Genomic DNA, 26077 nt, shown 5'->3' on the forward strand with positions numbered 1-26077 from the left:
GCCAACATGACAAAACTGTTGACAGAGAATCTACTGACACCAATCATTCATGTTCTGGCAATAATGGTGTGGGGTAGTTTTCTTCATGAAATATATACAGATACACCAGAAAGAAATTGGGAAAAAAATTTAAGACCTGCTACAGCACATTGCAAGAGTGTGTCAGCCTGTGGAGATGCTGCTCTGGTTAATACATTCAGTAGCAATGGTGCTGGGCATTGTTAGGCTAGAGTGTCACTGCCAGAGAGTCTCAGAAACGGTCAGACCTGAAAAGTTCCTTAACATGTATGAAAATATCACTCAACAAGTTTAGAAACAGTACCTAGGGTAGATAAATTTAAATAAAGAAATAATTTGGGAGTAAAAAATATAACCTTGCATTTTTACATTTATAACTGAGAGGAATATACAATCCTACACACCTGTCTGGACAGTGTAAAGGAGACAAGTCAAACACAAAGAGGGTAGAGGGGGTTCTGTTACATGTAACAATGCAGAAAAAAGAGACTGTTTTCTATCATAGGCTTGAAGGCTCAGTTTTAAGGGGGAAAGCTTGAGTAGCAAAGCAGTTTACCAGCCTTTCATTCAGCAGAAAGGGATAACTGGACTGCTCAGCTACAGCTCATGGGATTCAGGTGAAAGTTTGTGCTCTGTATTTGACTTTAAAACACAGTTTTTCAGTAGCTCATTTCACTATAAAAAAGAAAAATACTACTATCTTGATTTCACAGCAGGCCTGTAAGGACAAATGTAAGACATGGATGGAATGGTAGCTTGGCACCCTAAGCATTTAGAATACAATGAAATTGTATCTGTGTGAACATGCAAGTGTGATTTGCCAATGGAACACTGCAAAAGCATGAGTCCCAAAGCTGTCATAGGCACATCTCCAGCACTCACACAATGAGTGGGCAGAGGAGAGTCTCAGCTAAGTTCCATATGGAATGAAGATCAAGACCAGATGCAGCTGAAACGTGAATGGAGGAGCCACACAGAGATGCAGCATCATATAACTGGGATTACAGGGGGCAGCTCCAGTGTTGCTGGCTCCCCTGCTACACCCTGTTGGTAGAGATTTATAGGCAAATATATTAACTGGCTCCTGAGAAAAAACATTCCAGATTCTAAACATCCCAGTCTTTATGAAGGAATAAAGGAAGCAGTTGCAGAGCTACAGTCACAGAGATTCAGTCTATAACAATTAATAAGTAATTGCACTATTTGTACCAAATGCAAAAATAAATCATGAAATGCCAGCTTTCTCCATGTGGAGATTCATTGAACGGGCATCCAGATAAGTGCATATTTGCTGTTAATAAACTTTTTGTGCTTTTCTCTGCACCACCATTGTATGGAGTGGAAACTATGAAGCTCAGAGCTCTAAGCATATGGAATTTTCCAGGTCACATGTTAAACCAAGTGCGGGACTGTGCTGGGCAGGGAACACTGAGAGGAAAAAAGCCCTGAATTCTAACCATATGCTTTGAAATGAAACAATATGCTCATTCTGTTACAGCTGAAAACTTTTCTAACTGCTTTATGGTTAGCAGTAATAAAAAGGGAAAGTAATCTTGAGGCAGAATTTACTGTCAAGCAGCAAGTAATTACAGCAGAGTTATGAGAATACTCAATGTATGTATGGCAAGCATGATGCAATACAATGTTGATTGAGTTATACCATTTCCATCATTACATTTATTAGTGTGCTTATACAAGGATAAAAACTGACAGGAATTCAAATAAGTGGGGCTTGGGTCTTTTTTTCTAAGTATTCCATGCTAAGACTTCCATCTTGGGGAGGATCATGAAAAATAACTTTTCCTTCTGCTAACTGAACTAAGATCAGTAGCAGAGAAGCAGGATTATTCAAGACCTTAACATTTAATTCCAATTATAGCAAAGGCTATTCACTCAGAAAAGAAAAAATCCCACACAGAAAATAGGATAAGGCCAGTGGATGGAACACACCTTAGAAAAGCGTCCACAGCTGCATTGTATCAGCCCCATGCATGAGCCAAAATTCACTGCAGAGGCAGCCCCCTTTGACAGAGCTGGAAGGGTTCTGTTGACACATCCCTTCAAAAACCCCCATGTTCCTCTGCTTATCTGATTACAGCCATTGCCATTAAATAGTCAGAATTCTTCCAGGTTAGAAATTATCATTAGTTTCTAGCAATTGAAGACAGTCCACAAAATTAATTAATTGTACTCAAACACAAACTTGCTCCTCCTACTAACTGTGCTTTTTAGGGAGGTGATTTAGGTTGCTTTTGACAACCATAAATGCAAACAAGAACAACAATAACAAAAAGAGAATGAGAGAGAGACTAAAATCCTTTCAGGTCTCAGATTCTCTGCTTGGTGTGGCATCTGGGATTATTTCTGTAATATAATATTGGGACTTTTCTGTTGCTACATTGTTTATATCACGACTGTAGATTCCCCACATATTCTGCAGTCAAATTTTGCATTGGCTTTTCACAACAGGATCCTAGAATCACTTTGGTTTAGATGCTTCTAATGATACTAATTTATGAAATTATGTTCAGCAGCATTTAGAATGTCATTTTAAACTTAATGAAAACATCTACAAACAAAAGTCAGAATTTGTTTTCATGGAATAAAACGCATAAGAGTCTTAACAGTATGGGCTGAGGTTATGACAGCAATGTCCCAAATTACTTGAGAATTAACTTTTCACTCCAGAGGTTGAAGCTTTTGTTGGTGCTTTCCAGGGTCAGAAAGTTTGAGGTATTTTGTCTCTTCAGGCTCAACCTGATTTGAAGGCAGGGAAGCAACCTTAGAACATAAAATGGGCTTAATTTTTAGTATTGTAGCATTGCACAAGATAAGCCATCCCTGGAAAGAATTTGACGGGGCCCTTCAAGTTAAAAGAAATACTTTTCTTTTTTTAATCTCATGCTTTATGTTAAGAAAAAGTCTTCACACTTGTCAAGAGTGTCAAGCTTGATCTGATGCAATAGATAATTTTCTATATGCAGGCTGAAAGCAGCATCCAGACATGGCTTTTTCCAGCAACAGGGGTGTGTGGTTTTGGGGAGAGAATTCCAGACTCAAGCCGTGGTCTACAGCTACAGGCATAAACCTCTGGCTGGAGCTTCAGCATGCTGCAGGTAAGTGTTGAGGGCCCCAGGCAGCTTTTAGCATGTGACATAGCCATGGATCCATCAGATATCTAGGGCCTGTTTTAAGATGGCACTTTGTTCCCAGTTAGAAAAGTACTTTTTGCTACTACTTTCCTAAGATTTTTGTGCTAGAATTTGAGTCCCATTTGGTCTATAACAGCAAGAAAAACTAGAAATTAATAAAAGCAAAGGGTAAGATCTGGCTAACCTCAGAGCTGAAAAAGTGACCTCAACCCTCTGAATTAAAGGATTGCTCACATCTGCAGTAGCTTGTACGACAGAAGCAAAGCCTGCAGAATCTAACTTCGACCAGTTTTCACTTCAAAACCGTCTAATGGCACGGCCATTTACCAGATACTGCGCTATCTCCCCCGGAAAAATATACAATCAGGAAGGAACAGATTTCAGACTTCCATTATTCCTCTGGGCACTAATACCCAACAAGAACGGGCACTTCCCCATTGGCTTCCTCTCTAATTTCTGAGCACACTTCTCGTAAAGGAGACGGAACCAGGGGAAAGGGACAAGGCGACTGAAGCTCAGGGGAGATGCCCGCAAGCAGACGATGGAAAAGACAGACGGGCGATGCGCTGGCAACGCACAGGACGGTCACTTCGGTATTTCTGCGCTCGGCAGCGCTGCCTGGGGCGCTGCCCCGGGCCGCGCCGCCCAACTCGCGCCAGAGCGGGGCAGGAGCCGCTCCCGGCCGCGCCCCCGCAGCCCCCGCCCCGCTGCGCCCGCAGCCAATGGCGCTCGGCGGGGCGGCGGCGGCGGGGAGGGAGCGGGCAGCGCTCCCCGCGCCGGGCACTGCTCCTGCCTGCCAGCGGCGGCCCGCGGAGCCGGCACCATGGACTCGGACTCGGCCGAGCTCAGCGAAGGCGAGCTGGTCTCGCCCGCAGGTAAGGCCGGCTGCGCGGCGGAGGGGAGCGGGGTCCGGGTCCGGTCCCTTCCCGTGCGCTGCTCTCGGGTCCCCGCGCCCGAGGCGGCTCCGGGCAGCGCTGGCGGGCTGAGGGCACCGGGCAGCGCCATCCCCGCTGCTCTCGGGTCCCCGTGCCCGAGGCGGCTCCGGGCAGCGCCATCCCCGCTGCTCTCGGGTCCCCGTGCCCGAGGCGGCTCCGGGCAGCGCCATCCCCGCTGCTCTCGGGTCCCCGTGCCCGAGGCGGCTCCGGGCAGCGCCGTCCCCGCTCCCGGCAGAGCCCAGCGCCGCCCCCGGTCCCGCGGCTCTCGGGCACGGAGCGCGGGCTCGGGGCTCCGCTGTGCCGGGCGCGGGAGAGCTGCCCCACGGGCTGCGCCGTGACCGCTGATTTCATCGCGGTGCTGCCGCTGGCTGTGCTCCATACCCAGGGGCTGGGAAGTTTTCGGGGTTTGGTCGCGGCTGTTCCGCTGCGGCTCCGGGAGCGCCGCGCGTTCCCAAGCGGGGCCGCCCCCGTCCGGAGCCGAGTCCCCGGCATGCTGGGCTTTTGTTTTCAAGTCTTAACTTGTCACAGGAACCATGCTGTCTGGTTGCTGCAACCCGCATAGTTCTTGGATGAGACAGAAGGAAAAAAAAATTAAGAACCTCTCCTGCCCTTTCCAAACCTTCCCGTTCTTGTGGCTTACGCGAAACAAACGATGGGTGATGCCATAGGCAAAGAACACCCTGCACACATGGTAAAACGGGGACAGCAAACTCGTGTGAAACACACAGAGGCAGGTTCGCTCTGCCGGCACAGCACGTGGCCCCGAGATGCGCTGTCACCTCCCGGCCACGGCTCTGGGTGCCCGAGCCTTGGGGCAGAGGGGGTGGCACCCTGCCCGCAGCACAGCGGGCACCAAGGTGCCACACCAGGACCGGGCTGCAGGGGTGCCACACACACAGAGCACTGGGCAGCAGAGGTGTCACACACACACACACACAGAGCACTGGGCTGCAGGGGTGTCACACACACAGACAGACTGCACTGGGCTGCAGGGGTGTCACACACACAGACAGACTGCACTGGGCAGCAGAGGTGTCACACACACAGACAGACTGCACTGGGCAGCAGAGGTGTCACACACACAGACAGACTGCACTGGGCAGCAGAGGTGTCACACACAGAGAGCACTGGGCAGCAGAGGTGTCACACACACAGACTGCACTGGGCTGCAGGGGTGTCACACACACAGACACACAGACTGCACTGGGCTGCAGGGGTGTCACACACACAGACAGACTGCACTGGGCTGCAGGGGTGTCACACACACAGACAGACTGCACTGGGCTGCAGGGGTGTCACACACACAGACAGACTGCACTGGGCTGCAGGGGTGTCACACACACAGACAGACTGCACTGGGCTGCAGGGGTGTCACACACACAGACAGACTGCACTGGGCTGCAGGGGTGTCACACACACACACAGAGCACTGGGCAGCAGAGGTGTCACACACACAGACAGACTGCACTGGGCTGCAGGGGTGTCACACACACACACAGACTGCACTGGGCTGCAGGGGTGTCACACACACACACACACAGACTGCACTGGGCTGCAGGGGTGTCACACACACGGCTGGCACCTGACAGATGCTCGGGCTGTCACTGACACCAGGCGCAGGAGGAACCTGTTTGACCTCCAGCTTCCCACAGTGAAAGTCATAGACAGCCTTCTCTGAAGCCATTTAACTGGCATCAGATGCAAGTGCAATTGGAATGATGCCTGAAATACTCCCAGTGATCATAATAAATCCAAATAGAAAGTTGCCATGTTATTAGATCTTTGAGAAAAATCTTTTCACCATAACCAGTCCAGTTTGCATGTTTACTTTATGCCAGCTAACACCCCCCTGCATCCCTAAAAAGAAGGATTTGAGCACCAATGTTCTAACTACAAAGGCAGAAAAGCATTTTTTTTTTAATAGTTCACCTCTCCTATTAATACAGCAGTGATAAACAACAGTAGGAAGTCATAAGATAAATGTGTTTTCTAGTCTCCCAGGAGAACATTTCATAGCATAATCTGAAATCTAATTCAGTTTTAAATATAGGGGTATTTACTCCTGATATCTTGCTTTGTATCTTCTTACTTGAGATCTAGAAAACTGAAGAAGACCAGCAACAGGTCACAGAGCTCCTTATATTCACAGAGCTCTGGTAGGCTGAGCTTTCTTGCATAGACCACCAACAGCTATAATTTTTCATCCAAACAAATCTTCCAAGCCATGCATGAAGAGCAAGTTACAAACATTACTTTATAGACAAATTAATATAATAGAGCTCCTGCCAACAATTTACTCCTGTTCTGAATAGGAATTTCTTTTAAATAAATTTAAAATAACTATGCTCAGAGATTGCCATAAGTGGTTTTCATGTCATCACTTCCTAGCTGCCAAGCGTTGATGTTCCTCATTCTCCTTTCCTCTTTTCTATTCCTTCTTTGTTCCATTTAAGAGAAGAAAAATCTGATATTTTGGCCATACATGGCAGATGCCTATGCAGTAGAATAAAATTGGAAAACAGAGAGAAAACTTGGATGTTTTGTCTTACCCAGCTGCAATTTTTTTTTCCTGCACTAAAGAATTACATGTTCTTTGTATCCCCCATGTCTTCTGAAAAATAGATATTTTTGCTAGCTTTCCTTGGGTGTTTTTCTGTTCTCTGCCATATGTGTGGTGCAGCCTCTCTCTGTATGTGGGTGTTCAGTCAGGCTGTCAGTCAGTGCTGCAGGCACAGCAGCTGAGGGGCTCAGAGCGGGGCTCAGCCACCCCCTTGCCCACCCCACACAGGGCAAGCACAGCGCCTTGGGGAAAATTTGGGACGAAGTCCTGGTGGTGCTTGATTTTGGACACTGATTTTAGCGCAGCTGGAATTTCACACTGAAGCTGAGAGCAGCCCAGCGTTCAGCTCGCTCTCCTCATTACCAACCCTCGCGCTCGCCCGGTTTCAGCTGGCACAGCTCGGGCTCCCTGCGGGCACTGCTGAGCCTGGCCCGTGCCTGAGCCCCCGGGGGCACTGTGCTTCATCTCCAGGGCTGCACCACGCTGGTGCAACACAGATGTTTCCATCTCAGGGATTGCACTGCTCTCCCAGCCCTTTGTCCTGCCCCAGGGAGGGCACCCCTGCCATTCCTGGGCTCACAGGGTGTGCAGGAGGATACCTGGTGTCCCCCCTCCATCTGCCACACACACGTGGCTTCCAAGAACCAGCTGCAGTCCTGCTCCAAGATCCCAGCAGCCTCTGTGCTTTAAGAGCCCTCTTCAAACTCGAGTCTCAAGGAGGCAGAAGTATTTTTTCTGTATTTATTCCGAACACGTTGTCACAATAGCATCTTCATATTCATATGGTGCAAACAAAAAGCTCCTTATATGCGAGCAGTGCAAGATGTCAGCTGTACTTTAAAGCAAACAAACAGCAAAACCACCACACCTCCAACAACATCCAGCTCTACAGCCTTGGCTCCCACAAGCCTCCCACACCCATCTATTACTGCTCTCCACTTGAGATGTCTATAGGGTCAGAAAGCTTTGGTTTTCAAAAATGGTTACTCATGAGACAGACTCCTAATAAAAGCATTAAACAGGTCTTCATGATTCTGAAAAAAAATACGTATTGTGGTGCAAAAGAAGAAAAGTTACATGCTTACTAGCTAATGAAATTTCTAGTTTTACTGTAGAGGTGACTAGTCACATTCTTTTTCTTGTCCTACAGAAGAGCTTTTGAGAACTGAACAGGTAATCTTAAAATAGAACATTGTTCTCACTTTTTAATGTCCACCTATTGAGAGGTTGGGTTTCAAAAAAGCCCTTTTCAATAGAGTAATGGTCTCCTTTCCCTCAGCTCTTTCATAGGCATCCTGCCACATGAAAGAATGATCCTCCATGTCATCTTTCAGAGTAACATTTCACAGAAATTCAGGTCATCACCAGCAGAAATGATTTCACAGTGGCTTTGGAAATTCTGCATGTAGGAGAATAAAGGTGTGAGACCTTCATTTGGTGTGCCTTGTCCTAGGTTCCCAGGCTGAAACAGGCTGGAATTTGGCCATGTAGCTTTTATGTGCACTGATTTAAGCCTTTATACAAGCCACTAAGTCACAGCATGGATTTTCATGTTTGTTTTGATGGAGCTGTTATGTTACAATAGTAACATAAGATAAGCAGAGGCTAAATTGCCTGTATGGCGTCTGAAACAATGCAGATTATCCTCATGAAGTTTAACATTCTGTGGAGAACAAACTGTTGCTGGTCCCTCCTCTGAGTTTCTTTCCACAGAAGTCAAAAGATGCTTGGCCTAGAAAAGAGCAGTTTTTACCCAACTAGAGCTCTAAATTGGTGGCAGAGCTTTGGTTTTTGGGGCTTTTTTAAGAATTGACAGTGTGAAGCCTACAGCTTTGTATAATGGCAAGGTTAACAAGATGAAGGTGACCTTATCACCAGACTTAGGCACTGGGAGCCTGATTATGAGTTCAGTATATCTTCAACAGAGCCAAGATCTTACCCTGGAACTCTTAGCACAAAAAATGGTAATGCATTTAAAATTATTTGATAAATTATCTGAGCTTTCCCCTGGACAATAAATATATACTTGGTAAAAGACCCAAAAGATTTAAACATTATTTACTGAGGTAAAACGACCTCTACAGACATGAATAATTTTTCTAGAGCTGTACTAGTATTTGATTTGCAATGCTTAGCAAGTAATTTTTTCTGCAAATTTTTTATCGTGTTATGTGAACTATCTGTAGTTCTGTGATGTTAATCTTTGAAGCCTGTTATATATTTTAATCACTGTTTTACAGAGTTAATGCCATTCAAGAGTTAATATATTCTTGTAAATGCAAAATTAATTAGAAAGTGTAATGAAGACATTTAAGAATTGTTATTTGAGGAATCAGTAACATGCTTATGTGATGTATAGTGCAAGTAAGCCTTGTTGAACCTTTTGCAGTATCACACACACATTTGAAAAATAGAGCCTTTGCCCCAAGGAATATTTGTGTGAAGGAGGAGGGGTTTAGTTTACCAAAGCCTTGTTTTGATTCTACATAGAATGTTCCAAAGATAAACAAGAATATTTATTATACTTCAGACAAGCCAGAAGAAATAGTAGATAACATGTTCTAGGTATGACAACTAAAAAAATATTTAAAAAGCAAAGAATTTTTATGAAGTTCTTTCTAGCAACTATCTAATAAAGGCTCTCCCTTTGCTTTCTGCTGGACAACAAAGGAAAACAAAGCTAATTAAACAAGAGATGGACAGACAACAGACATGAGCCAACCTGCCATGGACCTGTGCACCAGAGTGTTACAGGGCTTCTGCATCACCCTGCAAACTGAGACAGGTCCAGCTCTGCCTGCCAAGAGAGTGGGCAAGAGATGCCTTGGGATGAGCAGGCAGCAGCAGCCAGGGCAGGGATGTGAGCCAAGATCTGGCCGGGGGAATCTTTTCTTTTAGTGTTCCCTCCAGGAATCACCTGGGCTGCTGGTCTGCATACACAGCCCTCATTAGCACAGCAGCTGCCACGCAGGGAGCCTTGTCCAGCAGGGGAAAAAAGGATTAAAAACTTTAAAGGGGAAAAATTCTAATCACACTGTAAGGATAGTAAAGACCATGAATAATTCCACTTTATCATTTTGAATAGACACCTTGGACAAACATTAATTCACTTGAACAAGTCAATTTTTTCAGGGCTCTGTTCTTAAAATCAAGTGCAAATAAGAACTTCATGAAGCACTGGCTGGAAGCTCAAGCTCATCTGCTTTGCAAGATCATGACCAAGCTGTTCCCCACCTGAAATGTTGGTGCTGCTAGCAGTCAGTGAGCAGGAAGCCTCTAATCTCTAATATGTGGGTATGGACAAGGAATTTATGATGGCATATTAAACTCATAAGTAGGAATACAAAGCAATTGCTGCCACACAGCAATTATTGGCCATTCCTGTGTGCCTTGCCAAAGGTCTGGGATGAGACTGAGTTCCATTTAAAGTGATATTTTGGCAGTAAGGAGTGACCTGTACAAAGCAATGAGTGCACTGCCTCAAAACACTCACACTTCCCCTTTGAAGAAATAAATCTTTTAGCCTTTCATCTCCTCTACAGCAAAGACTATAAAAAGTCATGGTGGGAAGAGTATGTCACCTTATTTAGCTGGTAACAGAGCAATCAAGCTATAAATCCCAGGTAAAAAGGACAACAGTGTGCCAAACACATGAGAGAGTTCTGAAAACGCTGAGAAACCTTTGGCACTTGCATCCTACCCACAGCATCAGCCTTAGGGTGACAGGCCCTCCCAGCAAGGCAGGAGAACGCTGTAACTTTGAGACCTCCCTGTTTTATCTGGTAAACTAAGCAGAACCTGGCTGTGAGCCCAAGCAGTGGTACACAATCCTCTAAACTGTTTATCTATTAATACTCCTCCTGGCACTGTTTCAGCCCATGCTAGATAGCCTCCCACTAAATGTCCTGGCATGAGACAGAGGATAACAGTGGCCAGTATGAATTAAACAACATTTGGAGTGTGGGAAAGAATTCAGGCAGTATCCAGATGGCAGGACAATGCCTGGACAAAAGGGTCTGTGCTGGTGTATTTGCAGACAGAGACCCTGTGGTCAGAGCAGGCTGCAGAGGCTCTTCACTTCTGCTGTGGCCCCTGGTGCCTGCTCAGGGACCCTGCTCAGGGCAGCTTCCCTGGGCTCAGACCTGGGTTTGGAGCCCTGCCCAATTAAAAGTGTGTTATTTGCTGTTTGCCTGCAGAAAACTCTTTGCCAGTTACATTATGGGAGGTCATCTCATGGGCTGACAAGTGCAGCTGGGGGAGATTCATGGGAGGCTGAGACTCCCTGCAATAACTACAGCTTTATAGCCAAGCCATCATCTTGAGGAGCCAGGCTGAGCTCAGACATGGGCTGGTAGCCAGTGAGTTTTTCTGCTCTTTAAGGCAGACATCTTTAACAAAATAGGCTGGGAAAGAGCAAGAGTCACTTGGATGTCTTTCCAGGGGTCACTGATCCCTCCTTGGTGCAGATGCTGGTTTATGTCAGGTTTGAGCAGCTGGCTCTGCTCAGCCTTTCTGCAGAGGAACAGGCTGACCAGTCCCTCTGTACAGGTGTGTTTTTTGGCTGACATCTGTTGATGCAACACCACAAACTAGGGCAGGAAGATTGTTCCATCTATGAAACAAACACTTCACCATGGAGACATTCTCCTAGGCCTTCTGACTAGTGCTAGCTTAACATGAAAGACAATCTTCTGAAACACTAATAGCAAAAGTTAGCATAGTACCTCACTTATCACCATCTCATTCCTGGCATTAACTTTGCTTATGCAAGCAGTTTGTGTTGCAGGAAAAGCTAAATTCTTTCTTTGAAGAAATGTATTAACACTATTATTGTGTTAGTGCTTCCTTTCCACATAATTTTCCATTTACTTTTAGAGCCTTTAGTTTAGATGGTCAAATCACTGACAGATGCAGATCAAACAAATACAGGTTTCTTAGACTTTTCAAGTCAGGGGTATTTTTAGTTTTTTTAATTAAGATAACTATTTTCAGATTATTTTTTCAGCAAAAGCTCTGTGTCATATAGTGTTATGCCAGGTGAATATCTGTAGCTTTTGTTTACTTGCATTTAATTTTAGCTTTGTGGTTTTGTGCATCATTTCCCTCTGACTCCCAGAAGTGAGAAGGAAGTAGGCTAAAGGTATCAAGAATGACCTTCACATTCACTTCAAAGCAAGTTATAGTTGGTACCTCACTATTTTTATACATTAATCATCTCCACTGTTAGGAAGAATGTTTACTAGTAGATACAAAAGTAATCAGTGCAGTCATTATGATGCATAGCTACTGGATTAATTAGAAAGTGATAAAGAATTGGTGAGGAAAAATATTGACTGGAACTACAGGTTTAAGAATGGGATAAAAAAGTTCAAGCCTAAGTATACATAAAAACCACTTGCACAAATTTTGTACATGCCAGTGTATAAAATATACTGTTCTTATCCCTTTGGACTGACCACTGCTCTTTAAATACACCAGGGTCTATATACCTGAGAGGAAGTTTCTGTTCAGTGATTAAAACCTCACCCCTATCAGAAATTTCTGGTGTTTGAATCTAGCCTGACCTCAGCTGAGGTTCCTGTGGCTTCTCTCTTCCCTGCATTTGTTTTTAAGAGTCTATTTCTATACCAGTTCTTAAAGGTCAGATTATCCTGCCTAAGAAGGATGTAACACTTTCCATCCTTGGGGCAGATGCAGCCCCAAGAGAGTTTGCTCCTGCCTGCAGCCCTGTCCATTCCTCTCCCTAAATCAAAAACCCACAAACAAATGCAAAAGCAACAACAAGAAACAAAAACAGCCACCCCAAACCCCCAGACCTGTACACTCATCCAAAACAGTCACCACTGGCATTTCTCTGTAGAGCACTTCCCTTTACAGAAATCAGACAGAACTGATGGAAAGCCAAGAACAAATTGTCTCAAGGACAGATGAACACCAATGTTTTCCACAATTCCATGATTTAACTTTGTAGTTTGGATTAAATCAGAAGCCAGAGGGTTTAAAGCAGTCCCAATACTGAGTAGTTAATCAGCTGGCATCTGTTTATCCTCCAGACCTGGATATCTCCTGTACTTCTGAAGCCAAACTGTGAGCTAGAGCTCTTAACTAGTTGCTGTCATTCACTTCTGCACAAGTTTCTCAAACTTGCTGATTTTACTCTGTGCTAGGAGTTTGAAAGCCTAGACAGTTGGGGACAGACAGAAAATAGCCACTTTCAGTATTGTGTTGCCACATAACTTGTGCTGGTATAAACGGATGTTTGCAGTCCATCAGGAGCAGTGAGAGAGGACAGGCAGAGACTCCTCCTGCTTTGAGGAAAGGCACATGGAGAGGGCAAGGCAGGTCTGAAGTTTCCTTGCACCCTTGCTTGGGCTGCCCCTGCCACCAAAGAGGCCAAGGCTCTTGCAGGAAGGCAGGCACCCACATTTTGGCTACATTCTCCATCTTCTAACCTCTAGAACACTTGTAAATTCTCTCTTTTCCTATCTAACCTCATATCTTACACTAACAATTTGTGTCCATTCTCCAGATACCCACATCTTCCTAGCACTTCACTGATTTCTCACTTTTCTTTGTCCTAGCCAATATGATATCCTCCTCAAGCCTCAAATCTTCCAGTATTGATCTGATTTTAGTTCCTTAACTCATTTCTTCTCAAATGCTCTTGGGTTTATGATTTCTACCACTAAAAGAAGGGAATAAATGCTGTTAGGTTATATTTCAAGAAAGGGGAAATTGATGGAAGTAAGATATTGACTTGGCATTGTAATTAAAGGTTCTAGAAACAGGAACTAACATGCCTCTTCTGGCAAACAAAAAGTACAGACAGTGGGCTTCCAAGTGGGATCAGGAAAGTTAATTTGATTTTGAAATACTGAAACAGGTAGCTGCAATATTTTCCAAAAAGTGAGAACACATAGCATCTTCACTAGGGCTTCCCAGCTATTTCCAGAATGCATTCCTGAATGAACAACTCCCTAAAGAAACAGTATATCTTCACCCCTATAAGTTCAAATCATTGGGCTTGAGTAACAGGTTCAGGGGAGAATTGCATCTGTCACCAGACACAGCAGCCTGTGACTGGCACTGATCAAAGGAGGTCAGAGGAGGACACTGCTTTCTACTGATAGAGCTTAACTACCAGGAATAAAGGAAACCAGAGCATTTTGTAGAGTTTTGTGTTGAATCACAGCATGCAGATCTCCCTCACACAAGGTAACAAATCTATATTTATTCAAAAGTGACAATATGCTTTCATTTAAAAAATATTAGAAGAGCATTCACAGAAATTGCCTCTAGAAAGCAATCAGAAGCTTTAAACAGCTATGAAAAGGCAACAAAGGCAAAATATGCTTCTGTAAACTAAACTCATCTTCACTTGGGACGAGAATGTCTATTTGGATTTTCTTCTGCTAATAAGACAGGGATGAGAGCACAGGAATGAGAGCACTGAGGGAGGCTTCAGGGGAAGGGCTGAAGCCCAGGGATTGCCAGGTGGGTACAGCCTCACCAGAACACCAGCACAGGGCCACATCCACCCTTCCACTCTGCTACTGACTGCCCTGAGCTAATTCAAACTAAAACTGAGCCCATTCTGCCCTTTGGAGGGTCAGCAGCCACCCTGACACTCAGGTTTCACCTTCCATCACTGGGGGAGAGAAACAAGGTTCCCAGAAGCAGGGTCCCCATTTCCCACCAGAGCACCTCTGTCTGGGTTGCTGGCTCTGTCCAAGCCATGTCCTGGGTCAGCACCACCCTGTGAGTGCCCAGCGAGGGGCACAGCCTTGCCTGGCACACAGGGAGGCACAGCCCTGCCCTCCCCGTGGCCTGGCACAGGGCAGCAGGGCAATCCCCATCCTGCAGCCAGGGCCTGTTTCAGCTTGCCCAGGCCCTGTGTGCCTTTGCCATCCATGGCTGCAGGGTGGGTGCAGGTGCCCTGCTCCGGCTGAGCTCTGTATTTACCTTCCAGGACCTGCTGAGGGAAGTGGTGCCTTAGCAACAGCTGAGTTGCATTAAAGAACAGACATGTGACACGTAGGAAGAGAACTTGGGGTGATGGTGGGGGAGAGATTATTCAGTGTTTTCCATATTTTGGTAGAACAGAATTTAATTTCCTTGAAGTTACAGCAGTCAATGACAAGCAGCAGTGTGCACGTGGAACACCCCTGGCTGAGCACTGAAATAAAGCATGACTAGACACAGCAAATAACCCATGCAGACTGCAAGGGGTTGTTTAAAAAATAATTATATACTTGCCACTGAAGAAACTTTTCTGTATTTATAATTCCTTTTTCCTCGTAGCCTCCTCTGATGGAATTCAGATAGCATGCATGGCATTATGTTAAACAACCAATTCTGGAATACTTCCCTTTTTTCCTCTCTTTTACAGGCATTAAGGCAGTGGATACACTTCTTATGGCCATTATTTTAGGGACGGTTAAGGCCTATGCTTAGTCACTTCATCACTGACTCAAATACAAACTCTGCTCATATGCCATTAAAGAGATTGAAAACAAATCTTTAAATAAGTACTTAGCTTGCTTTTAAAGCAATGTGGTTTCTTTACTATGATAAAGTGATAAAAATACATATGAGATCATAAAGCTCACAGCAATTTTGTTGCTGAAGTAGTTTTACAGCTATCTACTTGAATTCATTTGGTCTGAAGCTTGCCTTGGTCTAGCATTTTTTGAGTTGAAAACATATTTTATACAAACAGCACGTGATTGAATATAACTAAGCTTTTTTATACATATGTAAAGTGGACAAAAAAGATTTCCCCTAAGTAAGGAAATGCTATATATAGAAGGAAATCTGAAGACTTTCAAGTCACAGACTTCAGGAGGTTTTTTAGCACCATCCCCAGGGAGGCAGGAGGACAAACAATAAAAAAGCAATTTCCTGCACAGGAACACACAGAACATCAGAAACACCTAGTAAAGAGAACAGAGTTGTGCAGAGTGGAAGTCGTTTATCCTGCCGGCTCAAGTTTTTCACTCTGCTGATCACCATTCCCTGTTACCATCAGTGGGAGCTGCACACACATCAGTAGCTGACACTGAGTTCTGAATATTTTTAATAAATGTCACAATAAGCCAGAGAAGGTGTAGCCTCCACAACTCTTGAGATGTATAGTGTGGAATAACAGCTCTGGGGAGGACAGAATGCCACAGGGCATGGTAGTGCCATCAGAAGTGCAGAGCCAGTGGGGACAGAGCAGTCCCTGCCCTCCAGAGCTGCCCCAGGCACACCATGGCCAGGAAACTGCATCCCTAGGGAATCATTCTGCTGCTGCTGGGGGAAATCCTGCATGCAGACCTTCTGTAACTTCCACTCAGCCCTTGAGGGTGGCAGACATGGACCGTGGGAGGAGTTGGTCCAGGTGCTCTTACTCGATTCTTTCCTTCTCTTTTTCTTTTTAGCAGACACACCACAAAGGAGTTAATATGAACACAAACACACAAAATTGGTATTTAAAGTTACTTCCACTTGGGCTCACAGACACCCAGCTTTCATGATGCCAAAGGGGAGCCAGAATGTTGTCTATAGCAAATAAAAATTAATCCTGGGACAGGGCTGCCTGAGCCATTCTGATTCTGCAGCAGCAGTTATTTAGGTAGAGCAGATATCACAAGAAATGTTAGATGGCTGCACCGAAGGGGTTTAGGAAGTGCAGGATGTGCATGGATGTGTCAGATCTCAACAGATGGATTGCTGACTGGGGGTTTATGTAATTCAGAGATGTTCTAACAGTACTCAGGGACAGACATGCAGAGTAACAGAGAATGGCAATATTTGAGAGGCTTTGCCATGTTTTCACATCCTCATTTGGATATTTTCTTTCTATCTTTTTTTCCAAATAAGTTTTTCCTTCATAAAAAGGATCCCAAACACACACACAAAAAACAAACAAACAAAAAAAACCCCAAAAAAAACACAGTGGCAGGAATCCTTTCTTTGTGTGACATCCCAGTTAAGTTTGTGCACTAATAACACTGTATTCATATTAAACCAATTTAGTACATTGTAAAGGCATCTGTAATCTATATATCTTTCAAAATACACCTTGCAGCTTTAGGTTTTTGTTAAATAACACCTTCCTGAATTTCAAAGCAAGTAAAACTGGAAATCTAAGGACACTGTAAAGATACTGGGCTAATTTCTTTGTGCAACCTCCCATATGATGACTTTTCAAAATCTGGTGGAAAAAGTACTGGGCTGTCAGCAGGATCTTAATGACAGCCTTAAGCAAGTTTTTCACTTGTGTCTATTTCTCCTCCCATTCCTGTTCTTTGTCTGTTTTTACCTTCACTATTTTTAGATGAGGAATGTCTTTCATTACACTTGTGCAGTGAGAACCCTGAGATGTTTTATGAACAACATGTAAATACTAATATCAATGCAGGCATGGTCCCTCGTGGTACTTTTATAGGTGTATTATCAGAGGGCTTCCTTCCCTACCAGAGAAGAAATCTGCACTTCTGCAGTTCACACATCTCAAATGTGAAAGATGCATATGCATTCAATAAGGACTTTCAGTTATGAAAAAGACTGCAGTTTGTACACTACTTTATCTTAACCAATTTGACTTTTTGTCACATTAATCAGATGACTGAAATTATATTTTTCAATAAACAGTGCTACTGCATATCATGAGACAAAGCAATGTTACAAGCAAAAGTAGACAATTCATATTTTTATCAGTTGAGCTAAAGGGAGCACACATTTTTCCCCTCCATTTCCCCATTTGTTTCTGATTCCAACTGTTTTGCTTTCTAGCAGTGAAAATATGTTTGGAATCAAAACAGACCCCACAATTTGAAGTTACCCTGTGTTACTTTGTTTTGCTTTTCCCTTTAATATATTCTTTCTGAAATAAGGAAAGCCATTCACCCAGAGAGAATTTACCAGAAGGGGTTTGGCAGCATTATCCTGCTGATGACTGCTGCTGTATTCTGTGATACAAGTCTTTGCAAGGTGGGATCAAGCACAAAAGAAAAATCCTGATCAAGTGATTGGACACAGGGTTTCCTGCACAGCCTTTGTGCCCACACCATGGTGTAACACTCCATCATCCATGAGAAACCTGCTGTAAGCCACAGGGAAAAGTGTTCCCACCTCACAGAGAGCCACTACCTGCTCTGCAGCCCAGGTTTCAGTTCTTGCACATAAAGGAGTTTGTGTGGACTCCACATACATAACCCACCTACACAATCCTCTTCCCAAGAGGTGCTTGCTGCCAAGCTCCCTTGTGTGCAGGCCAAGGAATATGGACATTTTCCAGTCCTGTCTGTTAAGGCTTCCCTGCAGGAAGCGGGCTTCCTGGGGTGTGAATTTGTGCTTTGAAACCATCTGCCCAATGCTGCCTCATCTCAGGCAGTGCCTCAGCGCAAGAAACAATAAGTCCTGTTCAAAGGTCGCAGGATCTGGTGACCTGGCACTAACCCTCAAATTCTACAAAGCCAGGTGAAATACAACAAATCTGGCCTGAAATACAACAAATTCCAAAGTCAGCTCCAGCCAAACACAGCTTTTCTTTAACAGAGCTCTGAGAGTCACCTTGCCTGTCGAAACACAGGTTGAGCCCTTCCTAGTGAGCAGCTGTAGTGGATAATGTTATTTTCATTCTGTCACTTCTCAAGATCAGTTTATTTAACCTAGAAATGAAATCATGGCAAGACAACATTTTCCACAGTCACACATACTGGAGGAATGCTGAGCCCTGTTACTGCACAGGGGATCAGTGTCTGCTGGAGGGACAAGAGGCACTCAGCAGGTTCGCAGCCAGGGAGATGCAGCCTGACTTTGGGAAAATCAGAGTTACAGCCACTGAGAGGGAACCTTGGTCTTGAGGAACAGAGCAGACAACTATCTCTGCTAGCCTGGCAGCCTTATCAGAGAAAGGAATGGATTAGATGATTTATATTTTTTTTTTCCCTTCACCCACAGGTTTCTATGGCACTGAAACAATACACAGAAGTTCAAAGCTTTAGCTCAGTGATGTAAACAACCATTATTTACACCAAACCTGACTCACTTTCCATGTGAGCACACAGAATAAACTTCGCCAAAACTCATTCCTTAACTCCATCTCATTTTAACACTGATAGCCTTTTAGACAAAGCCTCCAATGGTTCTGGAGGGTACAATTCCTTCAGTTAATAGCTGTGTGGATTGGCTGATGTTAGGATGGAGCAAACAGCCCTTGCCAGCTGCACCTCGTTCAGTGATCAGTTACCTAATGACACTGCAGGTGATTTTAACACAAGCATTGCTTTCCAAGGTGTAAATGCAGACAGTTCAGTTGCAGAGGATCTTAAAGACAGATGAAAAAAAAATACTCAAATATTCTTATCCTCCAGTCTGCAGCAGCCAAAAAACCATAGCTGGCATTGAGCCATGAGATCAGGTGTACCCCATGCTGTCAGATCACTTTCCCAACCCATTCTCATCTCCCCAGATTGATTCCTGCCAGCATCACCTCGGGTGCTGCAGCAGGCACTGCCCTGGAGCCTGGCCTGGCCTCACCTGTCTGGGAGCCAATGTCCCTGCAGGAGCCAGGTGCAGCCACCTGCTGGGCCAGCCGGCTTTGGAGGCAGCACAAGAGCCAGTCCCAGTCATCACAGATTGTACCTGGTGGTCTGTCAATAACATTGGTACCTCCATACCCTATAGCCACTATTGACACCTCATGGCAAACCTCCCCCTCTTCATTAATAGCAAAATGTATCACCCACAGGTAGTTGTAGATGCAACTGGACTAATACCCACAAAGTGCTGCTAGTAAGCATAAGTTACAACTGAAAAAATAGGAAGATGGATTTTAATTAAAAAGTCACCATCTACTCCAGCCTACAGACTGATTATACATTGATGTAGACCTCAGCAGAGCAGTGAGGCCAGGAGACAAATGAGTACCAAGTGTAGGTGCTGAGGAGCAGACACACTTTCTGTCAAACTAGACAATGTCATTTTATACATTAAACATCTGGGGGTTTTATTTTAATCTTGTTATAACACAGCTATACATAGCAGGAAAAAAGAGTGTTACTAAAGTAGACCTATTCCTGAAGTGACCCAAGATAGACTAAACAGACCATCTGTCTTGGGAATCTGATTTTTAACCAGAAATAAAAAGGAATGTTAGAACCTATGAGTTATAGTTAGCCTTAGTCCTTATTTCATAGTGCTCTAACTTTTCCCTGGAAAAATGTAAACAGACTGAAAGAGGGGGAGGAAAAAAAAAAGGTTTTCTGAAGTTTTATTGCCTAGAGGGAAGACAAGGAGGAAAGTAATTTTTCCTCTCAGGGGGAGAGCTGCAAAGTCTCTCTGAGCTGTACAAGAAAAGCACATCAGAGCAAAGTTACTGAAGTGCAATGCACAAACAACACTACTATAACAAAGTGATTGGCATCGTGGTATCATGTTCAGCTATGCTGCTACCAGAAATAAACTTATCAAGCCTTGGTGATGTGCATTTGAATATTAAAGGAGATACACATTCATTGCTCTTCTAGAGGAAAATAAAGTAGCTCAACAGAAAGCAGGTAAAATGATAATAGAACAGTATTCCCAAGGACCATGTAAACTTGCTCTACAAGAAAATACCCTTTCTGTGAACTCCTCTTGAGCATGGAGAATGTACTTATTTGTACTGATTAATTCAATGGTTTCCTCTCTTTTTTTTTCAGACTACTAATTAATATCTCTGCTTTAAAATGGCAAAAAACCAACCAACAAAAAAGCCAAAACCAAACACAACAAAAAAGAAAACCACACAATCTAAACAAGCAAGACTCCAAACATTGCCAAACTAGATTTCCTTTTAAAGTCAGAGAGTGAAGAGGTGTCCTTTAAACCCATAGTCAGCCTGGCTGGTGGAGGTGTTACCACACACAGTGCCAGGGGAATTGACTCCTTGGTTCTTGCAGAACTTTGCCAAATGCCCTGCCAGACACCACTATGAATGTATGAATAAAAAACTGTAAAGTCAGATTTTTACATTTAGCTTCTTTCAGCAAAAACAATGAAAAACTCATACAAGTAGTTGTATCCATTCTCAGTTCCACAAGATAATGAAACAAAACTTCATCACCAATCCAGACAGCCCCAGGTTCCGCCTGTACCTGCTGCCAGAGCAGCAAAAAGGAGCACAAAGCCTGCCCTATGCAGACCTGGGGTGCTGTGACAAGGCCACCCTCTCTCACAGAGGTTTTACCTGTAGGTCCCAAGAACTGTTGGGCAGAGCAGCCCCCAGGGGGACCAGGGCTCCTTCCAGCCCAGCACACCACATCTCACAGCAGCAAAACCCCAAACGACAACTGAGTGCATTGTGATACCAGCAGAGCAATTTCTCACAACAAACAGCCCCAAGCAAGAAGACAAAGAACCAGCAGCAGCCAGGAGCTGCTCACTCACCGTGCAAGCTGCGTGTCCCGTGCTCCAGCCTTGCACAGCCACCTTCTCCCCCAGCCTTCCCTGCAGGAATAACCCCCTCCCCTGCCTCTCCCACTCTTGTAGCCCCAGGTGCAGCTGCTCAGTGCAGCCCTGGCTCTGCCGATGGGAAACACCTGGTGCAGCGGGGACAGCACTAATGTGTTTGGGTCTGTGCTCTGTCCCAGGAAGGTGCCAGTGCAGAAGGGCTGGCAAAGGGCTGGCATCCCTGTTCTGCCCTTGGTGCCCGGTAAATTTGCCATCACAGGCTGACCACAGTGGTGGTGCAGACACTGTTCTGCATCTGTTGTATTTGCCCCAGTGAAGGAAGGAATTATGGATCTGACTCCATGTTCTCAGAAAGTTAATATTTTATTATATTATCTGAAGAGATACTATAATAAAGAATACAGAAAGGATACTTACACAATGCTAAAAAGATAAGGATGAAAACTTGTGACTCTCTCCAGAGTCCCAACACAGTTTGGCCCTGATTGACCATTGAGTCAAAACACACCAGAATCCAATGAAAAAATTACCTGTGGTAAGCAATCTCCAAACACATTCCAGAGGAGCAAAACACAGGAGAAGCAAATCAGATCACTAATGTTTTCCTTTTTCTCTGAGGTTTCTCAGCTTCCCAGGAGAAAATCCCGGGCAAAGGGATTTTTCCAGCAAATGTGAGTGCCACATGCATCCTGTAGGGGTTGTGCCCCCCAGGTGACCCATGAGACCCCCAGTTCTTGCATCAAGCCCATCCCTCCCAGGGCAGCTCATCCCTTTCCCAGCTGCCAGGGCTGGCGGTGTTACCCCGTGTGCCTCGGACACACAATCCAAAACGTGGGCACCTGCCTCATCTGAGTTGGAGCCACCAGGTTTTGTCCTACTTTGGTACTTCAAAGTTTGTCTTTTGGTTTTCTGCATCAGTCATTCCTGTGTTCAAAAGCAGAATATAAATAGGATCACAGAAACCAATCTTCCGTTTCTTCCAGAGTAAAAATTAAATCTGCACTTTTGACATCATCATATGGAAGCAGCAACCACAGAGTAGAGATACATAGCAAGTCATAAAAGGATTCATCAAATATTAAAGGAATTTGATTTTTAATTGGACTTTCAGTGGTCAGACATTTTAAACTCTGTCAATAGTTTTGAAAAGCATTGACAGAATTGTCTTGTAGTATAAAGCTGGTTAATATATTAAAAAGTATCTTCAGATCAGAGTCAGGCAATTTAAATGCTCAAAAAACATTATTAAGATTTTGAGGAAAAACATAATTACCTACTATCAATTTGCTACTAATAAAATAGATTTTTGTTTATTGTGTAACACTGAAGCAAGGCCTAACCTTGCAGCTTTAGTTTGGTAGAACTCCCATCAAGTGAGGAATTAGTGCTAGACATAAGTCATCACATGGGAATAATGCAGGAAATATTTTTCTAATTAGGCCTTACAAGTTTTTTTGGAGTAGCTCTGGGGAAGTTAAATGCTTACCTGTCATCATGGACTGGGAAAAACTGTCAAGAGCCTAAAAAGGCACATAGCACTGAAGTAAGGAAATGGAAATTTAAAATTAATTTACTGTCCCACTCATAGGTTAGTCTAGGTGGAAGTTCTCAACCTGGAAATGATGTTATTTGGGTCTCTGTCTCACATCCTTTACCATATCTTTCATGGTTGCTAAGAAACAGCAGCATTACAGCAGAGTAATCATTGGTACTTCAGTGTAAATTGTGGTTAATTAGCTGATGTGTGAAGTGGGATCCCTGCCAGGAGCAGAAAGAGACACCGTTCATGTTTAAAAGCACAAACCAGCACCACTGACAGGCTGAGGATTCCTTCTCAATCAAAATGTTCAAATGCTAAAACGCTTTGGAAAGTTGACATTTCCTCAAGTGGTTTGTAGTACATGGGAAGGATGAAGGAATCATGATTAGCTGTGTCCCAAAATCTTTCCTTTTGCAGGCCTTAATGAAAATTCTCAGCTTGAGTGTCAAATCTGATGGGTACAAGCAAAGATGATGTGATTGGATAAATTAAAACAAAAGGAATTTGTTTTCTGACATGGATAACATATACAGCAGGAAAAGGGTTACAGCTTAGGAGAAGGTGGGAAGTAAAAGATGATACTGGGATTTTTTAGAAGATTTGAAAGTATAATTTTATGTGGAAATTTTTTGGTACTAAAAATGTTTAGGATACACAAAATAACTAATTATCCTTGTCTTCTGTATTTCTTATTTACCCAAACAAGGGTAAACATCATAGTCTTGAACAGAAATCAGTCTTGGCTGTGTCATTTGCTGGGGAATTTTCTAATTAGTGCCTTTGTTGTAGTCAAACAGTCTTGTCATTTGATTTTCAAACAGGAGTGAAAATTTGATATTTCATTAGGAAAGAACAATGAACAAGTGCCTGATATTTGAAGTTCAGGGCAGATCTGTCAGTCTCTTTCTAGCAAATTTGAGATAGCAGTGACATTGTTTTTTAACTAAGTCAAGTAAGAGAATTTTAAATACCTCAGAAAGTGATTGCTGTGAAAGCATTTTTTTTATACAATCTTAGATAATATAACATTTTCTTAAGTTCTCCTTGGAGAGGAAAAGAATATTTTGCTTCAGTGTCTTTTCCCATTTCTTTTCCAAATATGGATATTATGGAGAGACGTTTCTGAGACAAGTGCAATGAACTTCTCAGTTCTTACTGAGCAGAGCCTCTGACAGACTAGCTAGGTGCCAAGTGTTAGCATTAATAACCATCTCAATCTATGCTCTGTTAGACAGCCTTCATTTTAGCAGTTATTTTAAGAGCCAAAATGCTTTGTGTGATGGTTTATTAAGCAGGATATACACTGCAAACAAAAAGATATTTGTGTTCGTTATGCTTTGAGAGCCTTCAAATTACAAAAATGTAGAAAATATGTTTTGGATCTTTATATGTTAAAAATGTCTATTTTTGTGTGTGTTGCTATTTCTAGACTAGGATTCAAAACTTATTACTCTGATTGTTTCTAAAGCTTCTATTTTCCTTCCTCTCCCTGATGGTAGAAAGAGTCATACATCTTGTTACAAATCAATGTTTATTTCATTTTGCTACTGATTGGGATGTCAGAGGGCTTTTAAGATGTATTGTAAATAAATAGTTTGACTGAGACCACATTGGCTGTGCCCCAGAGGAGAAGCTATAGCAATTTTTGGAGCAGCCCAGTGCTATTTTGGACATGTGCTGAACAACCAGCTGTTGTCACTGGGGCAGGGGAGGATGCAGCCTGACCCAGGAGAGGAGGATAATGAGATGAGTGAGCTGAGCAGAACTGGGGTGGAAGAGGGATAAAACTTCCCTTTCTCCCACTCTTTCATCTGTTGATCCCAGCTCAGACTGTGAAATTCACGTGGGTAAAAAAGAGACCCATAAGATGCACTTCATTAAGGGCCTAAAGATTGTCTGTTGCTAGGTGGTACTGCCGTGCCCAGAAAACTTGGGCTCCTGAAACCAACCAGAGAAATCTTTATTGAAAACAGCAGACAGGTCTGTAAGTGCCAGGAGCATGGCAGGGAAATTCCATTCTGGGAAGGAGAGTGTGTGTCAAGCCCTGCTGCACCTGCAGGACTGCTGCACGTTGTTCCTGGGATGCTCTTGGAGAGGCCGGTGAAGATGCAGACATGTGACACATGGATTTGGCTTCCCAAATGCTCTGGCTGAAGCTGCTGAGTGTGGCATGGGCAGTGACAGCCTCTGTCCCAGCAGAAAGGGAGGAGCTGGCAGGACCTGCAGACCCTGGGGAAGGGCTGCATTCCTGCATCCCCACATGCAGGCTCTGGCACATCTCTGTGCTCCAGTGTTCAGCTTTCAAAGGGAGCTTTTGGAAAAGGGCTATGGAACAGCCACTCAGTTTCCACTTGACAGAAAGCAGCAGTTCAGTCCCACTAACTGTAGATTCCTTTTAGAGAACAACCCTAGAAATTAATCAGTAAAAGGCACAGCACAAAATAGGCTGCTGTTTCAACTGGCAACTGCAGAATGCACTTGTGTTGGGCTATTTCTGTCTTCCTCGTACAGGAATAATTTCCATCATTTTAAATCATTTTTCCAAGTTGCACAAGCTGGTTTCGTTTTCCAGCACTAATCAAGGAGAAACCTTTATTTAAATCTTGTAAACCATCATGGGTGAGTAGGTGAACCTGTAACAGAGCTAAATAAATATGCCAGAAACCCAAATGAGTTTGTTATCTATTCCAGAGCAATGAAAAAAATAAACTATTCTGATTAAATCTTTGAGTGGCAAAGTTCCAACCCCAGCAATAAGGCAGGCCCTATGTTCTCTGGAGCTGACATATTTCTTCAGCATAGAACAAAGTGAGCTCTGCAGCAAAGATGACTGTAGCCAGCTATGGGAAGGAATAAGCACTCAATAGTCTGCTGCTGTGTTTTCAGTGTTCTGTTTAATTTTGCAGATTATATAAGTTTTTTTCAGTTCAGAGTGCTTACAGTAAATTTAGGCTTATAAAGACTTGACTAGGTTTTCATAATTACCTTTTTCTCAGACATCTTGTAAAAAGCTCATGGGCTGCTGTGGTCTGGGTATATCCTCCAGTCTACAGTCCAGGACTCAGCCTGGATATAAAGGTGTAACCTTCTATAACATCCTTCACCCAGGAAATAAACCAGTGGTGAATTGTGGAATTTTTTCTTTATCAAGACCTGGTACCAGTGTGATACCACACGTGAGTAGTGGTGCATGACATCCCTGTAAACATCTCAGCTTCATCCAATACAAGGAGGAAAGGGAATACTTCAGGGCTTAGTAATTTTTTTTTTTTGTCCAGCTTTTTTCTTTTTAATTAATTTGTTCTTTACTTCCCCTCTAATAAATTAGACATCATGGACTTTCATCTGTCTCTTTGTATAGCCTGAACTGCACAGGCACAGCCATGGAAGTCAGTGCTTTCAGCTCTGCACTCCTTACTCAGGTTTTTTA

The 26077-nt window shown here is 43.8% G+C and overlaps 2 protein-coding genes across 3 annotated transcripts in view; one reads left to right on the forward strand and one right to left on the reverse strand.

The window, feature by feature from the left end:
- The window catches only part of GLDN (gliomedin), a 113530-nt gene that overhangs the window by 72669 nt on the left and 14784 nt on the right, over nt 1–26077 (reverse strand). The window contains exon 1 of one of the 2 annotated variants that reach the window (XM_059481954.1): nt 21084–21131. The exons of the other annotated variant lie outside the window; for it this stretch is intronic. The gene's annotated coding sequence lies outside the window, so the exon portion shown is untranslated. Of the gene's footprint in view, nt 1–21083; nt 21132–26077 lie in introns of those variants that run through there. 2 annotated transcript variants of the gene reach the window in all.
- Nucleotides 3931–26077, forward strand: part of TNFAIP8L3 (TNF alpha induced protein 8 like 3) — a 44419-nt gene continuing 22272 nt past the window's right edge. The window contains exon 1 of the mRNA XM_059481956.1: nt 3931–4045. Coding sequence (XP_059337939.1) covers nt 3994–4045 — 52 coding nt within the window. The 5' untranslated portion in view covers nt 3931–3993. The remainder of the gene's footprint in view (nt 4046–26077) is intronic.

The sequence above is a fragment of the Ammospiza nelsoni genome, chromosome 14, assembly GCF_027579445.1.
Source record: "Ammospiza nelsoni isolate bAmmNel1 chromosome 14, bAmmNel1.pri, whole genome shotgun sequence".
NCBI lineage: Eukaryota > Metazoa > Chordata > Aves > Passeriformes > Passerellidae > Ammospiza > Ammospiza nelsoni.